This window comes from Dendrobates tinctorius, unplaced genomic scaffold (genome assembly GCF_039654945.1).
Source record: "Dendrobates tinctorius isolate UK_male_01 unplaced genomic scaffold, ASM3965494v1 ptg000156l, whole genome shotgun sequence".
Taxonomy (NCBI): domain Eukaryota; kingdom Metazoa; phylum Chordata; class Amphibia; order Anura; family Dendrobatidae; genus Dendrobates; species Dendrobates tinctorius.
This window is the reverse complement of record NW_027361823.1, coordinates 30,119,522-30,144,492: the sequence shown is the minus strand read 5'-3', so window position 1 is coordinate 30,144,492 and position 24,971 is coordinate 30,119,522. Positions and strand designations below refer to the sequence as shown.

At 44.9% G+C, this 24,971-nt stretch overlaps 1 protein-coding gene across 2 annotated transcripts in view; it reads right to left on the bottom strand.

Annotated features, from left to right (window-relative positions):
• The window catches only part of LOC141051364 (killer cell lectin-like receptor subfamily B member 1C), a 39,518-nt gene that overhangs the window by 13,124 nt on the left and 1,423 nt on the right, over positions 1-24,971 (bottom strand). For both annotated transcript variants that reach the window (XM_073548307.1, XM_073548306.1), the window contains exons 2-5: positions 24,836-24,919; positions 9,278-9,415; positions 8,216-8,373; positions 4,443-4,552 (exon numbers count right to left, since the gene is read on the bottom strand). In XM_073548307.1, coding sequence (XP_073404408.1) covers positions 4,443-4,552; positions 8,216-8,373; positions 9,278-9,415; positions 24,836-24,919 — 490 coding nt within the window. The remainder of the gene's footprint in view (positions 1-4,442; positions 4,553-8,215; positions 8,374-9,277; positions 9,416-24,835; positions 24,920-24,971) is intronic.

The following is a 24,971-nucleotide window of genomic DNA, read 5'->3' as shown; positions in this document are numbered from 1 at the left end:
GCTTGCCCAGCTGCAAGTGTGCTATCGGAAAGAGTCTTCAGTGCAGCTGGATCAATCCTGACAGAAAAAAGGACCCGTCTGTCAACCCAAAATGTGGATGATCTAACCTTCATTAAAATGAACCATGCATGGGTTTCCATGGATTTTGTCCCACATTCCCCTGATGACACATAGGGTGACAGAAAAATGGCTTGCTTTGGTCCACCTCTTCCTGGGACTTGACCTATTTCGCCTTTTGCATCAGCTGAATGTCCAACATCAACATATGCCACTTTCTAAAACTCCCTGACTGTGCTGCCTCCCCCCCCCATGGCCGGGGTCACCACCTAGCGCACGACACCGTGCGAGTGCCGTTGCCCTGGACAGGTGGGTAGGCCGACTCTTGGGCGCGGGCACTGGCACAGGGTCCCTCATAGTGCAATCAAGTGTCTCTGACGGTGGTGGTGCACACCCGCCATCAGACACACCACCGTACTATGAGGGTCCCAGTGCCAGTACCGACGCCCACGAGTGGGCCCCCCTTGCTTGGGCAGGGCCCCAGCATTTGCAATCTTTACCTCTCCCTGCTCCTCCGCTGAGTAGTCTGGGCCGTCAAATCCATACTGTGCCTGACACCGTCTGAGCCTGCATCCTGATGTATAGACATATATTTTGAATGTGTACACTATGCTATCCATACATGTTATCCGGGGATACGGTACCCTTTCTCACCTTTGTGCAATCACGTGCAATCCATACTGGGCCTAACACCGTCTGAGCCTGCCTCCTGATGTATAGACATGTATTTTGAATGTGTACACTATGCTATCCATACATGTTATCCGGGGATACGGTACCCTTTCTCACCTTTGTGCAAACACGTGTAATCCATACTGGGCCTGAGAATGGCTGGCGAGCTGTTAAGCAAGCTACAGCACCTATGGTTTGCACACGTAAGTTTTTCATTTTTTCCTGAATGACGGTTAGGCCTAATTCCGGAACTGCGGTTGACCTGCACTTACTGGGAAATCATCGTTCGCGGGTAATAATTGTAACCACAGATCCCCATTACTAACGTTGTTCAGCGGGTTATCTGCACCTGTAAGCGACAAACGCTGGCCTTTTCAGTGTAGCGCACATGCAGCCACGGACATGTAAGGGCATGACACACCAGTTATTGGCCAATCTCATGTGCCAGAGCCTCACGTGTCCCTCTAGTAAGCCGGACTCGGACCGCGGGGCATGACGGAGTCTCGTTCATTAACGGAATTAAGCTTGCAGTGTGTGCATCTTTTCTGTAGCTGGCATGTTTGAGGTTTCCCAGGTGGAGTCGAATTAAACCGTAGGCTCCACTCCTGGTGGTGCCCTTCTGGACATTCCTTTAAGGTTCAGCTTTGCAACCATACTGCCCACGTAAAACAAACACTTTGCCTTCATGAACTGTTTGGAGGGTCATGACTCGTGGGAATAACGCCGCCCAATCAGTTAACCTGCTAGAGAGATCCTTCGTTGCTCCCAAGCATGACATCACACTCCCTAGGAGGAAGGTAATGCCACTGTGGCGACCGTACTCCTGGGGGCGACACAAGTGCACTGATGCCCAGCCACTGCTCGATGAATCTGCTGGTACATTGACCCAGACCACTACATTCCCCTCGCACGCTACACGGCCTGAATCTGACCCTGATGAAACTCAGGTTACCCTTCCCATATACAGTTCCATCTTACACGGTGACAAAGAGGAAGCTGCAGATGAAAGTGCAGGTTCGGCCCACCCGCCATCAGACACACCACCGTACTATCAGGGGCCCTGTGCCAGTGCCGTCGCCAACGAGTGGGCCCCCCCTGCTTGCTCAGGATCACAGCACTTGCAAGGTTGAAATACTGTGCAGTGAGATGGAAGATGGGAACGACGAGGAGTCCAGACTAGTACAGGGATTCCCTAGCGAGGAGACTTATTTCATTGTTTTCAATGTTGGGACAGCAATTTTTGGGGAGCACTATACTCTGGAGATTGATAGATGGGGCCCACCATACACTGGAACATTCCAAAGTTGGACATTAGACACTGGAGCAGCATTTACAGGGCCCATTATACACTAGAGCATTAGAAATGGGGCCCATTATGTTTGGAGCATTATTTGGGCCCATAAGACAGTGGAGCTTCATCCATGGGGACCGACATATACTGTAGCATTATGTGGAGCTCATCATATACTGTTTCAAACATTATATGGGACCAATGATTCTGTATGGAGAAATAGATGGGCCTCGTCATGAGATGTAAAAAGTGAAGTATTTTTCATTGTACTATACCGCTATTTCTCTGCCGTATCGGAGCATGATGAGTTGTGGTATGTGTTAAAGGGGCTCTCTTTCGCCCAGGGCACATGAAAACCTGGAGCCAGCCCTACCCCCCCACAACTTTAGCCAAATAACCCCCATTTTTCAGTGCGTAACTTGTATTATGAAGTTAATTAAGGTTGACAAGCTTAAGTAAGAAGAATTGATGCTTTTGGCATTCAAATGGGCACTGTAGGTGTGTTTCCTGTCCTCCTCTCACTGCCGACTTTTATTCCCCATTGACTTACATTGGGTTTCGTGTTTCGGGACGACCCCGACTTTTCCCTATAGTCGGCCGATCTTGCTCGACCCGACTTTTGGAAAAGTCGGGTTTCACGAAACGAAACTCGACCCTAAAAAACCAAAAGTCGCTCAACTCTACTGGACACAGTATTCCAGAGGAGGTCTGACCAAAGAGGAGTAGAGGGCAATAATGACTTCACGTGATCTAGACTGTATGCTTCTGTTAATACTTCCTAGAATTGCATTTGCCTTTTTTGCTGCTGCATCACACTGTTGACTCATATTCAGTCTGTAATCTATTAGTATACCCAAGTCTTTTTCACATGTGCTGTTGCTTAGCCCTATTACTCCCATTCCTCCAATATGGTCAGCGTACCACCGCAGCGCATCTCTGGGAATGGGGAAACACGGGTGCCAACCGTTGAGGCTTTCTGCGGTGTGGTAATAACAGTATGTGGCAGTACTTATTGCTAGGTACATTTCCATTTTGAGTTAAATAAATTCTGTAGTCATGTTTGCATACACACGTGATATGCACAGTTTTTATTTTTCCCTCTCATTCTAACATGACAACTAGTTGGGTGAATATCTAATGTGTGAGCAGTCTCTGTACTAGGCCACATTCACACTTTCAGTATTTCATCAGTATTTTCCATGCAATATTATATCAGCACTATATGGCACTATAATGCTATATTGTAAGTCAATTTATGACATGATGTTTAGCACCATGCGCCAACATTATTAAGCAAAGTATAGCAATAAAATTTAGGAATAGGTTGTGCACTATTTAATAGTTTTTCTGAATTTTGTACGTTACTATTCTCTATCTATCATTCTGATCATTTTCCATCTTGGGTTCCAGTATTTTCAATATCAACAATAGCAATAAGATCCCCAAACACATACTTTAAGACTATAGTCAGCCAAACACACTGGTTGTCATGATCCAGGATTATGACAGATTTTGCACTAGTAACCTTTTTTTTTCCTTAAGCTGTGTGCTTAAAGATAGTTTTGCCCCCGGTGGCCATTAGGGTCATTGCACTGTGGTGGTTTCAGTTCTAGTTCTGCCCCCGGTGGCCGTTAGGGTCATTGCACTCTGGTTACTTTAGTTTAGTGTACGTGATTATGAAGCAGGTGTGATTGCTGGCTCTTACCTATAAAAGAGTTTCAGGTGGATGCAATCACGGTTGGTGATATTGTTCATTTCCAACCAAGACTGGTGAAGGAAGGAACTACTGAGAGGAGTTCCTTGCAGCTCAGGCAGAGCTCTGGTATAGTAGCTTCAGGTGGAAGCTGAATTCTAGTGGTGGACTCTGTCGCTGGGAACAAGAGAGCAAAGCTAAGTGGTGTTACCCCTGTTTTGTAACTTTCCTTTTGTGTGTTTCAGTGCAGTGGTGGGATTAGTTTCTGCACCGTCTATTTCACTAGAAAGGGCTAGGTGCAGGGCGAGCTAGGGTTTTTAGGTTCCTGATCAGCACCTGGTGCGGAACCGGCCTAGGGATCGTTAGGAGTGTAGAGACACTGACTCAGGGGAGTGCAGAAGGTCTCCACGTCCCCGTTCCCTATCGCAGGGCCCTCCATTGTATCAGTTTCCCTGGTGTTTCCCTTTATTAATTAAATTCGCCCTGCTGGAGGCGGTGTATCCAGTTATACTGTACATGTAATACTGAAATTCGCCTGCTGGAGGCGGTGTATCCCGCTGCACGTTATATTATTTAAATTTGCCCTGCTGGAGGCAGTGTATCCAGGGTCACGTGTGCCATAGAAATTCGCCCTGCTGGAGGCGGTGTATCCCGACACACGTTGACCATCACACTGATATTGTATCATGAACAGCCCTGAACATGCAAAGTTATATAAAATCAGCTTACATGTTTTCTTGAAACTTTTCACCTGTCTTCCAAAACCAATTTGAACCACTCTTGGTAAGTCCAATCCAGAAATGTCCATTTTTCACAGCAACATGTTTTAAAATGAAATCCTGAGAAATCAAATCAGCAAAATAGAAGTTTTATGCTAATAATTATTCTTTACTGTTTATGTACTGTAAACTTTGAGTCCATGCAAACATATCCAGTCTCAATGCCCGAGGGAGGGTTTGTGGATTTAGAATACTGTATATTAAAGGGTATAAACAGTGAATGCCCTCTATTATGTCTGATGTATAGTGTTCATGTATGTTACCATGGTCTGTCTCTTTAAGCTAGCCATACATATCACATAAAAGGCAATTTGACCCACTGATTTCAGCAGCAGTGGGTAACCCTTTAATCTATATTGGATCTCTTGACTCTCAAGGGAGTAAGGAATTTGGGCAGATGGATTACAACACATTCAATTAGAAAAAATGGAATATTTTCCATTGGGATTTAATTCAACTCCAATTTTACAAAAATCTCCATTTGTAAAAATGCAGATTTTTTTGTAATTTGCTTTCACATTAATTCCGTAAAATGGCGGAATGGTATTTTGCTGAATCATAGAAAGCCATCAAAGTATTAAAACATAAAAAAATACTTATATTCATCTTACTGCTCAACTCTCCAGCCTCTCCTCATTTCACCGTCATCTGTTCGGTCCTCACTTTATATTCTGATTGCTGCCACGAGACCTGAAGTCCCTGAAATCCCCAGCACTTGCAGCAGTGATAAGAAGATGCAACGAGGACCGAACAGATGAAGAGGATGAGCGGAGGAACCAGAGAGGTAAGCGGTAAGATGAGCATAAGATTTTTTGTGATTTAAATCTTACATTTATTATGCTCTGGGGTCTAGAAAGACACCAGACCATAATAAAGGACATTAAATTCGCGGAGATCAACCTCTCTGCAAATTCAATTTTCAGGAAAATCCACACGAACACGCAAATTCAAATTATGTCTGGTCCGCTCATCTCTACACCCAATCGTTATGTTCCAATAGGAAGTAAGCTGCCACCAGTAGTATTTAAAAGAAGCTTACTAATCTGTCCAAATACGGAACACATGCGCACTTGAAGGATCTATCAAGCCTTAAAAAAGTAATCCTTAAAACAACATTAGATCAGTGGGAGTCCATGTCTGAGCTCCCCCTTTGATCATCTACATCACTCTTGCAGATATTACAAATTCAATGAATGACTGAAGCGGTTTTGTGCTCTGTAGTTGTGACCAATGCAGCTAGTAAACAAAGACCATAGCATTGGCAGAAGAGAAGACACTGGAGCTGTGTATTTTATTTTAATAATATACAGGCCTTTGCTGAATTTAAAGTTTATCCTGAAAAAAAAGCCTTTTAAAGCAAATAGAGCGACACTGAAATATCTTGAACAGACACTATAAAACATAAGGTCCAAAGTGACGAGCACCAACCAGCCTGTAGCCTCTTCAAGCAAATGATTTGGGGTGCCAATAATCAAAACCCAACCTATCTAATATTGATTGCTTATCCAAAAGAATCCCCTTCTTCCCAGAGTCATAGCTTTTTTATTTTTCCATCAATATGGCCACGTTAGGGCTTGTTTTTTGCTGGACAAGTTGCACTTTTGAATGATACCATTGGTTTTACCATATCGTGTACTCAAAAACGGGAAAAAAATTCCAAGTGCGGTGAAATTGCAAAAAAAAAAGTGTAATTCAACGACGATTTTTTGGATTTTTTTACCATGTTCACCAAATACTAAAACTGACCTGCCATTATGATTCTCCAGGTCATTACGAGTTCATGGACACCAAACATGTCTAGGTTCTTTTTTATTTAAGTGCTGAAAAAAAATCTAAAGTTTGTTTAAAAAAAAACAATAAAAAACAAATTGCATCATTTTCCGAGACCCGTAGCGTCTCTATTTTTCATGATCTCGGGTTGTGTGAGGGCTTATTTTTTGCACGCCAGGCTAACATTTTTATTGATGCCATTTTGGTGCAGATATGATCTTTTGATCACTCGTTATTGCATTATAATTCAATGTTGCGGTGACCAAAAAAAAGTAATTCTGGCGGTTTCACTTTTTTCTCGTTACGCCATTTAGGTTAATTCTTTTTTATATTGATAGATCAGGCGATTCTGAACATGATGATAACAAATATGTGTATGTTTGAGGGTTTTTTATTGTTTTATTTTGAATGGAGCAAAAGGGGGGTGATTTGAACTTTTATTTATTTTTTTTTTTTTTAACATTTTTAAAGGGAACCTGTCAGCACTATTGTGCATAGTAACCTACACACAGTGTCAGGTCGGTGCCGTTATACTGAATAAAATGATACCTTGGTTGATGAAATCCGTCTTGTGGCTGTTTCTTAATATTTATTTTCAGTTTTGTGCTATACTTGTGTCCTAAGGCAGGGTTGGGGTATGTGATACTCTGATTAGGTATTCATAATGCAGGTGGCACCCATATCAAGCCGGCATTGACAACCATAGAGGTCTGTAGGAGACCTCTGGTTGTCGTGCCAACCCACTGATGACCCGTGATCACGTGACAGGGTCACCGATAGGCGGATTTCCGGCTCGATGACTGGAAGCCCACGTTAAATGCCGCTGTCAGAGTTTAACAGCGTCATTTAATGGGTTAATAGCCACGGGTGGATCGCGATTCCACCCACGGCTGTTCCAGGCACATGTCAGCTGTTTACATGTGCTGTACATGTATGGCGCATGTTGTGAAGGGGTTAAAGATGGGATGACCACTTTAACCAACCAATGAAATGTATATAGAGATTTTGGGAGTGTAAGCCGTTCACCTAATGAGTGTTTAGTTTTAGTTTAGTTTAGTATCTATTGTGTCTATAAACTGGTTGCTTTTGAGTTTAGAGAAAGATACGTTCACTGAGAGACACTCTAATCATAGGACAATAATTAACTCTGTTTTCAGCAATAGCGTCTTTTATCTCTGTGGTGCCATCTGCATGTAGTCTGTATACTCTTCCTATATTTCCTAATTTAGTTTCACGCTCTAAAAGTATATTAATTTATGCTGTCCGTACACATGAATTGAAAATCAGCCTATGCTTATATTTGTATGGATTTCTTATGATGGCAGATGTCATCACGTGGAATATCAATCAGGTTTTTTGAACTTCATTGTGCAAGATCCTTGATTCCAAGGAAGATTAATCATCACCAGAGATGTCTAGCAACAGCTTCTTATATTTCCTCTGACCTGAATCAGAGCCTGCCTGCACGATTGCTTCGACATTTTTGAGAAAGTATACTTTAAAGATCCAGGTGGAGACCATAGCTGGAGACCAGACCAGTCCTGCTATGCCTCCGATTGGCTTTGCCGAGCGCTGTTAGAGATAATTAACAGATGTCTCTTTGTGGTTGAGAGAGACCTGTCAATCACCTGGAGCAGTCCTGGGACAAACTGGCCAGGGGCAGAGCCAAACTAGTCTGGTCTCCAGCTATAGTCTCCACCTGGATCTTTAAAGTACATTTTCCCTGAAACACTGAAGCGTTGCAGATAAAAATATACAATACTTATATGCAATCGTGCAACAATGCTCTGATTCATGCTGCCCATGGTGGAATCTGGTGACATGTTTGCTCTCTAAAATAAGCATAATCACACAGTTCACAGCAATCTCATAGGTAGGACCAGATTTAGACATTGATTTAGACAGTTCACTATATTAGCACAATTTAAACGTTATATATTTAATATACCAGACCTTTTCTTTCACATCCTTAATGGAAATCAGCTCTGCATTCCTCCGCTGACAGTCACTATTGCCCATAGACCAGTTATTTCTATCTTCAGAAAAGAAGTAACAGTTGCCATTGAACGCATCCCAATTTAATGGACAAAACTCACATACTGTGCCTGTGACTGAGAGAAACAAAACCATGACGTACCATCCATCTGTATGTGACTCTATATATTAGAAAGCAATAAACTAATTTACATACAATAAATTGCTAACAAAAGACCAAAAAATAGACATGCTGTATTCCACATAAGTAAATATAAGAAGAAAAGTGATGGATTTGTATAAGTGACCTACAGTATTTAGGATCTATAATATTGCACAGGGCCTATGAATTGCAATTGTAGTGGTTGTCCCCTCTAGGACATTTATGGCACATCGACAAAATGGTCCCACATATACCCTAATAATGAGGCCCTATCAATTCATGTGAGGAATGGAGGGTGCCCACAAATGAGCAGTTCTCAAAAGTAATTTCTATGGGAGCTCAAAAAATATTCAGAGTATTTCAGCAATCAGGTGGGTGAGGACTAGAGATGAGTGAATATATTCGGAAAACAATCACCGAATCTGAATGTGCCATATTTGTACCATATTGGTGCCGAATTTATGTTTGATGATCGTTTCCGAACATATTTGCTTATCTCTACTCCTATTGACTCCAACGGCGCTCGTCTATGTTCAGAAAATATTGCAAATACGGCGATTGTAATCCGAACCGAATATTGAAACTTTTGCTCATCTCTAGTGATGACTAACAGCGATCATCAACTCATAATGTCTATTGATACAGAGAAAGCTGTAAGTCACTGAATGCAACCACCCGCTGGACTCCTAAGCCCACAATGAGCAATAACTTCAATGAATAAAATACAAGTTACACTGACTCCTAACCTGTGCATCAATCTAATCAGCACATCTTGCACTATAACCTGCTGTCCATAGTTTGCATTGGATTTCCAAGTTAACATAATGTAAAATACTGTATATTGCATATATATTCCAGTTCCAAAGAATATCCCTTACCTGTTGCAGCACATAGGTCCTTGATTGCATTATATGCATCTAGGTATTTTTGTGGGATATTTAAATGCAATTTTTTGTCTTCATTCTGGAAGTTTTGAACAGCGTTCTCACTAGTGATGTTACATGGATTTTTTTTTACTATGATTAAAAAAAAATAGATTGAAGCATGTGAGAAAGTTGTGTATTTGAAGACATAAATGCATGGGAATACTGCACTTTACAATCCACAAAGGGAATGTTCGCCCTTGCACACTTTCAATTCTTTTAGTAGATCTCAAAATTCTGTGCTGATTAATTTCTATGGACATTATGATAGCAACATAGTTATGTTTTTTAAAAGTAGAGCTACAGAAATATCACATAGAAATATATTTAACTCCTTCTCGACATGTGATGTATGTGGAAAAGGGGCTCCATGCATGGCAGATGTTGGTAGTGTTATACTGCTGGCACCTGTCTATAACTGCATAGATCAGACCTTGTTCCTTTAACTGAATTTTAACACTTTAGAAACCATGGTCAAAATCAATCACAGCATCTAAGGCCTGTTTCACACATCAGTTTTTTTGGTCAGAGTCAAAATCCTCTAAAATGGCGGATAACGGATCTGTTCCTGTACTGACCACAACGTTTGGCACCGGGCCGTTATTTTAAAGGAACCGCTGCGAGAGAGAGAGAGATTTTTCAGCCGCCAGAACAGAGTTTAGGGTTAAATTTGCGGCTGAGCGAAGTCTTTCAGGCATGCGCAGTGAGAAATGCGGATCCTGCAGCCCGAAACGTTGCATGGTCCGTTCGGGCATGAAAAAAACGGATCCAGTGCATGGCCATCTGTCAAGATCCGCCGGTAATGCAACTCAATGGGAAAAAAAACGTATCCGCCAAGAAAAATGGCGGATGCGTTTTTTTTGCAAAACGGCGGATTTTGACTGATGGACACAAATGGATGTGTGAAACAGGCCTAAGTCATTATTCAAGGATATCCTCTGCTGTCTGAGGCCATCAACCAGATTGCATGGTTTTATGATTATCATTGGACTGCTATACATCCATGATGATTGTGAATGACTAAATAGACAGGTAGATTTGAGCGAATTTGTTCGGATTTGGTCGCCGAATCTGAATTTGCCATATTCACCCCATATTGGCTCCCTATTCGTGCCGAATGTATTTTTGATGATCGGTTCCAAACATATTCGGTAATATGTACTCCCATTGACTCTATAGTAATGACGTTCGGCTGTGGTCGACGAATATTGCAAAAACAATATTTGCTGCCGATCGTATTTGGAAACAAATCCGAACAAAATTTTCTCAACTCTATTGACAGGTAAACAGTTACCACTACCCAGTGTCAATAACCATAAAAACTTGAGAAGAAAGTGACCTGAATATTGGAAAGTAAAATATAGCAGAATCACACATTGCATCCTGATGGTATATTATGGACATTTTGTGTTCTTTCTACTCCTACAACACTGCAATGTTGCATTATTTCTAACCATCCCCTATAGAGCCCCTGACAAGCAACATCAATGCATTTCGTTCTTTTTGTGGGTTTCTGTTCCACTGCCACCTAACCATTTCACAGAGCGATGGTATTTGTATCTTCTGACAAATACTGTTTCCGCCATGACACCCTTCTTTTCACAAAACCGCTGCCAGGTAGTGTTTTCCTTTCTCTCCAAGCCCCATTCTAAAATGTTTATTTTTGTTCTTGTGGTTCCTAGATCTAAAAATCAAAGATTCAGCCCAGAGTAGAGGAAAAAAGCAAAAGACTGGGGAGCTCAGCTTTTTAAGTAATGACTTACGATGGTCTGTCGGTATAACCGTGGGTAAGTGGGGACCCTGAGACAGCACAGGAGCATGAAGGGACAGAGGCTGTATGTAGGATAGGCATAGGAGCCTGTAGATACTGGACCTTCCAGATGGGGGCATGAGTACTACAAGAGAGTGAGCTGAGGAAGAAGCTGATTGGATAAAGAGGTCCCTGTTGAAGCATGCTGTGTTATTGTAATGCTACTTCCAAAATATGTGCTGCCAACCACAACAGCAAACTGTGAGCATCTGTATTATATGTGACACCCCCGAGTTCGGTTGTCACAGTGACATTACAGTCTTCTCTCTCTTTTCATCTCCATCTTGTCCAGATGCCAAGATGATTTTTTACATCCACAGCTTTTGTCTGCAGACCTCCCTCTTGTCCGATCTTTTGCAGCACATCCCAACACAGTGCCCTTAAAAATAAGAGTGTTATTAAAATGCCCTCTGCATAAAAATATCTGTCCTTTCCAAAATGTAACCACTTATCACACTGTCCCCCTGCACAGTATGATGGTCACCAAAGCCGCCCACAAGGTTTGATAACCATAACAACACCCCAATATACTGTATAGTATGGTCATCACCACAGTTCCCCATATATAGTTTGACGTCCACCAAATCTCCTATAAATAGTATGATGTCCTAAAACAGCTTCCATGTATACTATCATGAACCTCACAACACTTCATACAGTATTATGGCCCACAAACAGCACCCCAAACCAGTAGGGTAGCTGCCGGGGGGGCACAGGGGGCAGTGGCCCCGGGCCCCGTGCTCTGAAGGGGCCCACCCGGAGCTACGCTACTGTTTGGACCCCCTCACCCGCTGTCCCGCATGGGATTTTACATTCCCGCACTGCAGGGAGATAAGCCACCATACCCCCCGTGCACCGACCCCATCCTCGCCCACACGCAGAGACTCGGCCACCACAGCTCCTCACAGACTGCAGTGAGGTCGCTAGGCTGTTCTCTTCTCTGTGGCACAGGACCTGTCATGAGGTCACAGGAGGGGATGAGTCAGGGGTCACATGATCAGGGACCTCCGTGTCTGCAGGACTCTGTTGTGCTGGTTGTGATTGTGCTGGATGAGGGAAGTTTATGTGTGGGATCAGGAGGGGTTTACAGTGTGGCTGTAGCAGAGCTGTGTGTGTATGAGGTGTATGGAGCAGAGCTGTGTGTGTACGAGGGGTACGGAGTGGAGCCGCGTGTGTACGAGGTGTGCGGAGCGGAGCCGCGTGTGTTTATGGGTTGTACGGAGAGGAGCTGTGTGTGTACGAGGTGTACAGAGTGGAGATGTGTACGGAGTGGAGCTGTGTGTGTATGGGGTGTACGGAGTGGAGCCGTGTGTGTGAGGTGTACATAGCGGAGATGTGTGCAGAGCCGTGTGTGTGTATGGAGCGGAGATGTGTACGGAGCAGAGCCACGTGTGTACAAGGTGTACAGAGCGGAGCCGCGTGTGTACGAGGTGTACAGAGCAAAGCTGCATGTGTACGAGGTGTACAGAGTGGAGCCGTGTGTGTACGAAGTGTATGGAGCGGAGATGTGTACGGAGCGGAGCCGCGTGTGTATGAGGTGTACGCAGCGGAGCCGCGTGTGTATGATGTGTACGGAGCAAAGCCATGTGTGTACGAGGTGTACAGAGCGGAGCTGTGTGTGTATGAGGTGTACAGAGCAGAGATGTGTGTGTACGGAGCAGAGATGTGTACGGAGTGGAGCTGCGTGTGTACGAGGTGTATGGAACTGAACCATGTGTGTACGAGGTGTATGGAGCAGAGCAATGTGTGTACAAGGTGTACGGAACGGAGCACTGTGTGTACAAAGTGTACGGAGCTGAGCCGTGTATTTACGGAGCTGAGCAGAGCCGTGTGTACGGGGTGTATGGAGTGGAGCCGCGTGCGTATGGAGCAGAGCCGTGTGTATGGAGCGGAGCCGCGTGTGTACGGAGAGTATGGAGCTGAGCCATGTGTGTATGGTTTGTACGGAGTGGAGGCGCATGTGTGCGGGGTGTACGAAACCGAGCCCTGTGTGTACGAAGTGTACGGAGCTGAGCCATGTGTGTACGGAGGGGAACAGAGCCGGGGGTGTACGGAGTGCAGCGGCATGTGTACAGAGCGTGGCCGCTTGTGTACAAGGCGTACAGAGCAGTGCCGCATGTGTACGAGGTTTACGGAGTGGAGCCATGTGTGTGTATGAGGCATACAAAGCGGAACAGTGTGTGTTTGAGGTGTGTGAAGCCATTCATGTACAAGGTGCATGGTGGGGAGCATTCATACATCCCAACTGTCCCGGATCCAGCAAGACAGTCCTGATTTTGAGTCTGCCCCACTGCCCTGGCTGGGAGGTTACTTTTCCCGTAGACACAGGAGTACATGGCAGAGCCCTGAGGAGTACTTTAAAATTCGCACGTGACGTTCCACCAGAAGTGACGTGCTAGAAGCTGACCGGAAATGAGGTAATTTCGGGAGGAGATTGTGACGGAACCATGGAGGAACTTCAGGGAATGCTTCAGATCCATCACTGTGTCCTCCTCTGACAGCGTGGACAGCGGGATCGCCTTGGTATCGGGGATGCCGGCCATGTGAGCGGATCATGATATGTCCTGCATCGGCAGGCTCAGGTGAGCATTACAATGGGAGCCGAACTGCTATAGTATCTTTATAGAATCTTCCTTTTTCTCTCTATTTCTTTCACTCTGTTCTCTTTCTTTCCCCGTTCTGTCTCTCTCTGTTCGTTCTTTCCCTTTCTTTCTCTCTCTCTCTGTTCTTTTTTTTCTCTCACTATGTTCTTTCTTTCCCCTTTTTCTTTCTTTCCCCTCTTTCTTTTTTTCCTCTCTCTGTTCTTTTTTTCTGTCCTCTCTTTCTTTCTGTTCTTTCTTTCTCTCTGTTTCTTTCTTTCTTCCCCCTCTTTCTTTCTTTCTTTCTTTCTCTGTTCTTTCTTTCCCCTCTTTCATTTTGTCTCTCTCTCTGTTCTTTTTTCTGTCCCCTCTTATTTTCTCTCTCTGTTCTCTTTCTTTCTCTCTCTGTTCCTTTTTCCCCTTTCTTTCTCTTTCTCTGTTCTCTCTTTCTTTCCCATCTTTGTTTGTTTGTTTCTATCCCCTCTTTCTTTCTCTCGCTCTCCTTTCTTTCTCTCTGTTTTCTTTTTTCTCTCTCTCTGTTCTTTCTTTCTTTTCCTCACTACCAGCCACTTTGCCCTCAGTACCAGTCAGTGTGAGCAGCAGTGCTAAATGGGTGGGACTCTGGACATTATTAAATGTAAAGTGGGCACTTATTGTTATAGGGGAACTCGGGTAACTGTGACTGTCAAAGGGGCACACACAGGGCCTTATTACTTTCTAGGGGGCAAAATGTGGGCACTATTTTCTAGGGCACTCGCACCCAGCAGCACTATATTGTAGAGGGTTGCTTTAGAATTTAAAGGGCACAGAGAACCACCCAGCAGGTGCAGTAATAGGGACAAATACGGCAGCAGCAACTCAGCATTGGGGTATCAGGTGCAGTAATAGGGACACATACGGCAGCAGCGGCTCAGCATTGGGGTATCAGTAGGATGAGGGATTTGTGCAGGTTGGGGATAGATGGTGATGGGGCTGGAATATGAGAAGTGAAACGTGTCTTTCCTGTATTCTCTGTAGCCAAGTCCAGGCTGGAGAATTGTCATTGTCGGTCTGGGCCAGATGGAAAAGACATGAAAAGTGAGCGATTCCATCAGAAAGAACGTCGGCGGTAAAACACTATCTTTAACTGTGCTGTGATCTCTTATATGTTCTGTAGGACTGATATCTACCACTGACCATATGGTGTAATATCAATATTGGTCTTTATATAGAGATTATTTTCAGTAATATTGCGGTCAACTGCTGAGGTACTCCTCCACTATTAGGGTGTGTTACTGAGTTGTAATCAAGGTTACCTGGTTAGGGGCCCACTCAGAAGTTTCACCCCCCCTGAACCAAACCCCTAGCTACGCCTCTGCCCCAAACAGTATGATATTCACCACAGCCCACTATCCAGTAGGTTACCACAGCGCCCTGTATAATGACCTCCACAGCCCCATATGCAGTTTGGTCACCACATATGGTCATGCTCCTTATCCACTTTGCTGTACTCCCTTCACAGCCCCTAATTTTATGGCGCTAACGTACATTCCTTCATATTATGGCTCCTACACAGCCACTCTTTTCATGGACACCCTGCAAAGCCTCTCATTTCATGCCCTCCTACACAGCCTCTCATTTTATGACCCCTTACACAGCCTCTTATTTTGTTCCCCCTCTCTGCACGTGCCCCTCAGTTTATTATCCCATCTGCACAGCCCCTGTTTATTTCTCCAGTTTTGTCCCCCTCTGCATAGCCCATCAGTTTATTCCCGAATCTGCACATCTCAGTTTATTCCCCTATCTGTAGAGACCCTCATTTTATCCCCCTCTGCACAGACCATCAGTTTATTCTCGCTATCTGCAACGCTCCCATTTTATCTCCCCATCTGCACAGCCCATCAGTTTATTTCCCCATCTGCACAACTTGTCAGCTTGTTCACCACATCTGTACAGCCCCTTATCTTATTCCCCATCTGCACAGCCCCTCATTTTATTCACCTGCATCTGCACAGACCCTCAATTTATCCCCCCTCTACCCATACCTTAAGCTTATTCTCCCATCTGCACAGGCTCTCAGTTTACTCCCCCATCTGCACAGTCCATCAGTTCATTCCCCCATGAGCGAAGCCCCTCATTTTATCTCCCCCTCTGCCCAGCCACTCAGCTTATTCCCCATCTGCACAACCCAGCAGTTTATTTTCCCCCATCTGCACAGACCCTCAGTTTCTCCTGCCTTCTGCACAGCCCACCAGTTTATTCCCCCATCTGCACAGCAAAAACATTTTATCCCCCCCATCAGCACAGCCCTGCAACACATGTTATCCCCCATCAGCACAGCCACTCACCTTATTTCATTACCCCATCAGCACAGCCCCTCGCTTCATTTTATCCCCATCAGCACAGCCCCTCTCTTAATTTTATTCCCTCCCATCAGCACAGCCCCTCTCCTCATTTTAATTCCCCGATCTGCACAGCCCCTCATTTTATCCCCCCCACTAACGCAGCCCTTCCATTTATTTGATTCCCTTCATCAGTACAGACCCTGTCCTTATTTTATCCCCCATCTGCACAGCCCCTCTATAAGAATTAAAGAAAAAGCTCATGCTTACATAATCCCGGCTCCCATCCATCCTCTCCTCTTCTGTGAAGTGCAGCAGTGGGCACTGGATGGTCCGATGTCATCACTGCACCATGCCATCCAACGTCCCCTGCTTGTGCATTCTTCAAAAAGGTGCAGTCTGTTGCTGGAGATTCCAGCAGAGCAGGGCAGCTGATAGCTCCTCTTCTCCTGTCCTTGGTGGCGGACATAGCAATTCCATTCGCCTTTGACAGACGCGAATGCAATTTAGTGGAGGGAGCGATGGCCAAAGTGCAGGACTGAGAGAGGTGAGTGGTGTCAGTGACTGACACTTCCTCCATATGTGCCCGCACCCTAGCCGTCACTGTGTTAAATGTCTGCTCCCATAGAAAGATGTCGAGCACAGACATTCAGCATTTTTTTTTCAAAGTGCGCTACACTCAGGTAGGTAGGAGGTAGCGACCTAGACAGGTGCCTACTCTACCTACCCGATGTCCAGTCACTAGCTGCCCAGAAGGACAGTGGCGGATATGTTCAGGAATGTCGCTCAGACAGCACCAAAAATGTCGCAAACTGTCATACACTCACAAAATTAAAATGCTGGGGATTCTCAGCTTCTATATGTTACCTCTGCTGCTTTAATTTCGCAGACTGACATAAATGGATTAAGTATCAGCCTTGGTCCATACCCCATCCAAACATTTTTAATATGATAAAAGGATAGTACGAGCCAAAACAAGGGCCATCAGTGGCTTAGGAGAGGGCCACATCAATTGGCAGGATGCTATTACAGATGGATTTAGATAGATGAAGAAAAATCCCAGGCCTTAGTATATTTTGACATTGAAGACAGGGAATGGCATGAAGAGAGAAAGGGATGTCGACAAGTGGTGAGAAATAGCTGATGGGGTGGGGTCTTGCACCTTACTGCAGGAGATAGATGGTCAAGCTTTAAAAGGTGGTGGGTGCAAGGGAGAGAATCACTCTGTGAAGCAGCATTGGAGGAGTTTTTCCAGTCAAAGAGGCCTTGCTGAATAATTTCAGGGCTTTACTGGAGAAGGAAGGCAGCTGCGATGCCAGCATTTCTGAAGCATCCTATGAGGTTCCCAATTGGAGACTTGTAAGAGAGTGAACTGTGACTACACCAGAAAAGCACTAGGACCCTGTGGTGTTTGCCTGCTGCAGCTAAGATCAGGTGCTGCGAGTGCCTGGGAGTCTGTGTGTGCTGGGGGGTGGGACCCAGTGTCGGCTGTCTACAGCTGTAAGGGAAGCTTCCAGAAGAGAAGAGAGACTGCCCTGAGAGACACTGTGTGTGTGGAGCAGCTTGTGAGAAGCAAAGAGATTGCACGCTGTAAGAGACTGTGTACTGCAACCCTTCATCTTGGGAGCCTGAGACATTGCTGTGGAACAAAGACTGAGCATTCCTGAGAGTTGTGTGACTGTGGAGCTCTGTGGAGTCCCTGTTGTGATGAGCTGAGAAGCAATATTGGAAAGACATTTTATACAGAAACAGACATATTGCTTCTAGGAGCATTCGTGAGGACTTCAGGAGGAAAGACGGCATCTTGAGGCTACAGAACTATAAGTCCCCGGCGTTTGGGCTCAGCACCGGCCGACAAGACGAGGAACCTTGTGTTGCTGCAACTCATTGACGCCGAAGATTTGGGACTGGCTGCAGCCTATGCAATCTATATGCCTAAGAGGAGACTCACCTCAGGTTAAAGGTACCATAGTCATAGATACCTGGGTATCCCTAGCTGAAGCGCTTAAGGACCTTGTATTATATTTATTGTTATTGTAGGTTTGTATAGGTTATACTCAGTGTGCCATTCCAGGGGGTCCCTTGATATCACTACATTTGATTTACACCTGTTCTCTTAGTACCTGAATTGACCTTTCTGATAGGTAAATTTATTTCAAATCCCTGTGTAATACACTCTTCAGGGAACCTTGGATTGGCATAGTGATTTCAGCTCCGGCTGAGTGAGTGTACTGGATAAAGGTATACAATCTGTTTCTTCCATATACTAAGTTCTACTTTATCTGCTGTTTGAGTAAAGACTCTTTTGGGATTTCTGCCTCAGTGTCAGTTTGTCACCCACTGGATCTTATTTGGACCTCCGGTCATTACAGTTTTAGCTTAGTCGGCAGGCTCCAGTGTTTGTCATGGATGGAGGTGAGGAAAGAAATGACCCCGCTGCACTAGCATCCCCCTCGGTGGTTGAGGGTCCCCTGGCAGCTGTGGCATCTTCGGGAGGGTATGTGCCTCCAGGAGCTTTACTTCAGCACATGCCGAAATATGATGGGCGCAACATGGCATTGCAGGATTGGGCCGAGAGGGTCTGGAGTATTCTGCGTATGTGTAATCTGGCCCCATTATGCGTCGAGATGTCATTAAATGCACTAGAGGGTGATACTAGGCGTATGGTGATGGTGCACCCAGAATCAGAGAGGGATATGTTAGAGAAGATTTTGGAACTGTTAGAGGGGAATTTGGGAGGCAGAGCTCGTGTGACCCAGCTTCGGTCTCTATTCTTTAATCCCCCCAAAGGGAATGTGAGTCTGATGCAGTACTCTAATATCTTACAAGAGACAATGAATGAGGTGCAGTGACTAGACCCAGGGGCCATGGGGGCATTCCAAGAGGTAGACCGCTTGCTCCGGGATCAATTCATCACCGGGTTAGCCAATAGACTTCTCCGAGACAAACTGATGGAGATGACCCGGACTGCACTGGAATTATCTTTCTGGCTGATTTATCGAGCCGCAGTGGAAAGGGAGGAAGAGTCTGCCCTGGTGCCCGAGGGGTCAGTGAACAGTGTCCAGCTGGAGGGAAGCCGGTCGTCACTGTCGGAAGGGGCTGAATGAGATACGGGGCATGATTGGAGACATGGGGCAGAATGGAGATACGGGGCATGATTGGAGACACAGGGGGCAGGATCAAAGACATGTGGGCATGACTGGAGACACTGGGGGCATGATTGGAGACAGATCGCACAGGATCATGGGGCAGGATGGATACGATGGAGACAGATGGGGCAGGATGGGGAGATCATATGTGGCAGAATGGATACTCATGAGGGTGGGATGGGAGAACGTATGTCTGAAGCCAGGAATGAGACACACGGGGGCTAGGATGGGGGATATTATTACCATAGGGTCTAATTAAGGGACATTATTACTGCAGTGATGTATTTATTTTTTTTTTTGAGTATACTGTTTTAAATGGGGGGGCGGTCCTGTGACTGTAGAGCGACTCTATGTCGCCTTTTTTTCTTCATGTGATGTAATGTAGAAGTTGGCAAAAGTAAGTAATGTGTTCTGCAAGCAGAGCTCTAGATAACTGTGTTATTTCCTGCAGAGACTAGCCCTGGCTGGAAGAAGTGATGACGATCTGTGCTGGATGAAAGGTGAAAAACAAAGATGAAGGACTTCACCTAGAGACGTCACTGGTGAGTTAGTGTGTTACCTATACACTGACACTATACACTGTATAGAGGCCCTGTGTATAATGTCATTGATCACTGTATTACCTGTACACAGATACTGCATACTAAGTACAGATCTCCTGTGTATAATGGCACTTATGGTGATAGTATCGTATTTTTATTACTGATCAGTATTGTAGTATTCAGTCACCATGTGGTGGTCATATGTGGTCTGGTCATGGTGTTGCGGTATTTGTTCCTTGTATGTGATATTATTCTGTCACTGTGGTGGTAATATGTAGTCTGGTCATGGTGTGGCGGTATTTGTTCCTTGTATGTGGTATTAAAGGTCAGTATGTGATGGTAATATGTGGTATGGACATGGTGTAGCGGTATTTGTTCCTTGTATGTGATATTATTTGGTCACTGTGGTGGTAATATGTGGTCAGGACATGGTGTTGCGGTATTTGTTCCTTGTATGTGATATTATTCCGTCACTGTGGTGGTAATATGTAGTCTGGTCATGGTGTGGTGGTATTTGTTCCTTGTATGTGGTATTATAGGTCAGTATGTGATGGCAATATGTGGTCTGAACATGGTGTAGCAGTATTTGTTCCTTGTATGTGATACTATTGGTCATTTTAAAAATTGAAAAATAGAAATATACCTAAATTGTATCACATATTTTAACAAATATTTAATAGGTTACAGTAGATTAGGGCACGGCCAAAAGAGTCTACCGTGTTATGGTGGCCGCTTAAAAAATCTTTTGGCCAAATCAAAAGCTGCCGGCTATATGTGTGATCTGGTGATGGGAACTGTTAATGTGTGATTGATGAGAAGTGGAGTTTTTCCAAGAGAGAGCGGACGGACTTTGGACAGTTCGAGGGGTGTAAGCGGGGCTTGGGTGGAGCCTGGGCAGGGTCTCAAGGGGGCCCTGAAAATTTTACCAGTATGGGGCCCCGAAATTCCTAGTGGCAGCCCTGGCTACCTGTGGCCAGTAAGGTTAAGGCGGTACAAGAGTGGCCGTCTCCTTGCAACCTGCGAGAAATGCGGGCATTCCTGGGCTTAGCAGGATACTATTGGTAGTTTGTGTCTAAATTCTCACAAGTGGTGGGTCCCCTAAATGAACTTTTAAGAGGGACAACGCTGGGTCCTCGAAACCCTCCCATTCAATGGGGGCCCCAGCAGGAAAAGGCATTTGATGAAGTGAAAACCGGCCTAACGAGTGCCCGGTTGTTGGCGTATGCCCAGTTTGACACCTCGTTTCTGTAATACACAGATGGAAGTCTTCATGGATTGGGGGCGGTACTAGCACAGGTGCTGGATGGCCGAGAGTGAGTGATTGCCTATGGCAGCAGGTATTTAAGAGACTCCGAGGGAAATCCGGCTAACTACAGCTCATTCCGGCTGGAATTGCTGGCTCTGGTGTGGGCAATGACAGAACACTTTGCCGAGTATCTAACAGGAGTTGAGGTGCTAGTCATGACAGATAACCCGCTGGCTCACTTAGAGAATGCAAAACTGGGAGAGTTGGAGCAGTGGTGGGTCGCCCGCCTTGCCAAGTTCAATTATCGCATTAAATTCTGCTCTGGCCGAAAAAAACGGAAATGCAGATGCATTGTCAAGGGTACCCCTGGGGTCCTTGGGGGAAGATGTTGATGACCAACTTGAGGACACTGAAACTCCAGCCTTGGGGAAGATACCTATCTTCTGAAGTGTGGAACCCTCAAGTGGGGTGGCACCGGGATGCCCTGTGTCCTGGGTAAAATGCCCTCAGATTGGACAATGGTCCAGGATAAGTGCCCAAACATTGCACTTGTGCGCCATTGGGTACAAAACGAGGTCTGGCCCAGTGTAGAGCACAAGGCTCAACTGTCCACCGAATCAATGAAACTACTGCGACAATGGGACAAGTTGTGTGTGGAATGGGGCCTTTTGTATCGTAAGGTGTACCTACCATTTGAGCTGCAGCTCCGGTACCAACTGATAATCCCTGTGTGGATGGGTCTGGTGGTTGCTCGTGAGGCGCACGAGAAGGGGACTCACTTTAGAAGTGAAAAGACACTTCAGTGGTTGCAGCAAGTCCTCTATTGCCCTGAGTTGGGAGGGATGGTGGCAGATGTGTGTCGGCAGTGTCGGGTCTGTGGGCTCAGCAAAAGCCCTAAGCAGCGGGCTCCCACGCAGTCTATTAAGACTTCTGCTCCGCTAGAGCTACTTATGATTGACAACGTTTTGATAGGGTACTCTATGTCGGGGTAGTCCTATTGCCTGGTAATGACAGATCACTTTACCAAGTATGCTGTAGCTGTGCGGACAAGAGACCAAATGGCAAAGTCGGCGGCTGAGGCCGTGTGTCGACATTTCTTCCAAGTGTTCGAGTGTCCGCAGAGAATACACTCGGATCAAGGGCATGCTTCCAGGGGACGATGATGAGGGAGCTGCACCAGTTGTATAGTATTTAACAGTCGAGAACAACGCCTTATCAACCCCAGGGTATCGGGGCATGTGAGCATTTTAATCAGACACTGTTGCAAATGTTGAGGACATTAGAGGGTCAACAGCAGGCATGCTGGCCTGAGTATCTCCCTGAATTGATGTGAGCCTACAATAATAGAGTACACAGCACTACTGGCGATACACCACACATGTTGATGTTTGGGAGACCCGGCCGGGACATTGAGGATTTGAACATGCTGGATCCCTCCTCCAATCCCCCTCGGAGTGCATCCGAATAGATACGAGAACACCCGCGGTGTTTGAGAGTGGTGCACCAGGTGGTGGGTGATCGCCTTTGGCAGGTGGCCCATAGGGACACGCGTCCCGTGCAAACAGAGCTGTATTCTCCGGGAGATAGAGTGTTGGTGAGGGCAAACCGACATTGTATGGAAGAAGTAGTATATTTCTTCCATATACTAAGTTCTACTTTATCTGCTGTTTGAGTGAAGACTATTTTGGCATTTCTGCCTCAGTCTCGGTTTGTGACCCACTGGATATTATTCAAACCTCCGGTCATTACAGACTGGGAGCAGATGTGGCAAGATTGGCAAGAGGCAATCTAATAGATACTGTCCTTACGTCAGGTCAAACATGCTGTAAGCCTTTTTTAGTAACAGCTATTTTGTTGCTCTTTGCTTGTGTAGTTGCAGGTATCCCTGTTTTAATATGATTATTGAGGAATTCATATGCTTGTTGTAATGCCTTACAGGCAAATGTTAGGCCGAAAAGTTGTCAGTTAGGCTTTCTCAAGGAAGATGTGACAGTGTGCTCAATAAGAATTTGGGGAATACATGGTTTTGCCCAAGTTCCATTTTCACATCTCATAGGATAGGCTAGACCTTGAGAGCTGCATTCAGCTATGAAAGAGGGTTGCAAGCCACATTCAGCTCTGAAACAAGGTCGTGAGCCACGTAAAGCTCCTGCACCACTCTCAGTAGTGACACTCGGAGTCCCCTATTACCGATAAAATGACAGCCAAAGCTTTTCCATTGAAATCCCACCAAGGCAGTATGCCAAGCTTCAGGGTTTCCTATCTTACCACCAATCAGATCTCCTCTTCTGTGCAGGGCTACACACAAAAGTCACCATCTATATATTTATTCTTAACAGATGTTTGCTCCACTTGGTGCTAATGCACCAAGCTGGCAGACATCCGCAAGCCACACATCACGGGTCCATGAGTCACATCTGGCTCTAAAACTACAGGTTGGGGACCCCTGGGCTAGACAATCTGGAACTGCATGTGGGAGATAATGATTCAGGTGTTAGAATTAAGTGCAATTGCTTCGGGCTCATGACGTGATTCCTCCATTAATTATTGGTTAGTTTGGATATTGTGACTCGCTTTACTTGGAGGAATATGTGTTCAGTTGAAAGATAAATAAAGCGCACATAAAATTTATTACTTAAGTTGCTCCCTTTGCAGCAAACAATGGAAGTATAATAGTTCAGCCTTTAACATCCACAGTTGGATCTTGGTTTTCAATGGAGGGTTTTTAAAAAGTAATGAGATTGTGTAGGACACTCCCATATGAGGTGTCACGTGTCCGCTTGGTGACAGAAACGGGTTCTTTGCATAGGGGTACAGTTCAAAGAAAAGCAACACCTTGATATGGAGTAGTGTTGGCAGCGGATTATTCAGGATGCTCTCCAAGCATGTGACAACAGAGCTTCTTTATTCTTGAACAATATGCTTAATAGATCAGGAATAAATCATTTGTGTGTCTCTCTCCGTGCAGCATCTGCAGCAGGCTGCTTCTCTCATACACAGACACAGGAAAAATAGGAAATACCGTCACATGCTCTCCCTGTGTGAGCCTCTGGGAGTTTTTTTTTTAACTTTATAAACAGCATAAAAATCTAGCAACTGAACAATTATTAACAGAAATGGAGTTGTTGCACCAAACATATTCCAACAAGTAGCCCGAAGTGTGAATTGTTAAGTGAAAGAAATTAATTGGGTCAGTACACGTGCAGCATTCAAATTGGCATAGTGCTCAAATTAAGCTAATTTGGCATAGTACTCAAATTGGCATAGTGCGGTTGAGGGTCAAAGGTGACCGTGATGTTAAAACTACATGAACATGTTGAGTATTTGGTGAGTTTTTCACCTCACTATTTGTAAGTCAAAACCAGGAGTGGGACAGTTAGAGGAAAAGTATAATTGAAACATGTCACCACTGTATTTTTTACCCACTCCTGGTTTTGGCTTACAAATACTGAGGTAAAAAACTCAAATACTCAACGTGTGCACGTGGCGTAAAGGGAACAATCTTCAAACACTTTTGCTGCATTGATTTGTTATTTAGTGGTATTAAAGTCACTAGTTGCATTTGCTTTTTGAATTGCTTGTTAATGTCATTCAGTAAATGAGGCTGATGTGGCCAATTACATCGGTGTCACACAGTTGTGTGAGTCTTTAGTTTAGCGGTGAAAATGAGATGCGGATTGGTTAGGTTTTGTGCAGTTCGTTATGGTGTTGGAAATCAGGGCTTACGTAAAGGTCCTGCATAGTTAGAGGACGGCCCTCAGAACTATTCCTTCGTGCCATTGAGTCCAAGGTAGGATAGTCAAATGCTAATCATGTTTGTATATTAAGATCTTTTATTTGTAAAAAAAATAAATGAGTTACATTACCTATGAATACTAATGCAGATATTTCCACCACTTTAAGAGCAACCACCGCAATCACCAAAACCACAGAGAGGTATTGTGCTGGAGCTATATGTACATACAGTAAAACAAAAAGTTGAGAGTTAAACGAGAAATAAAC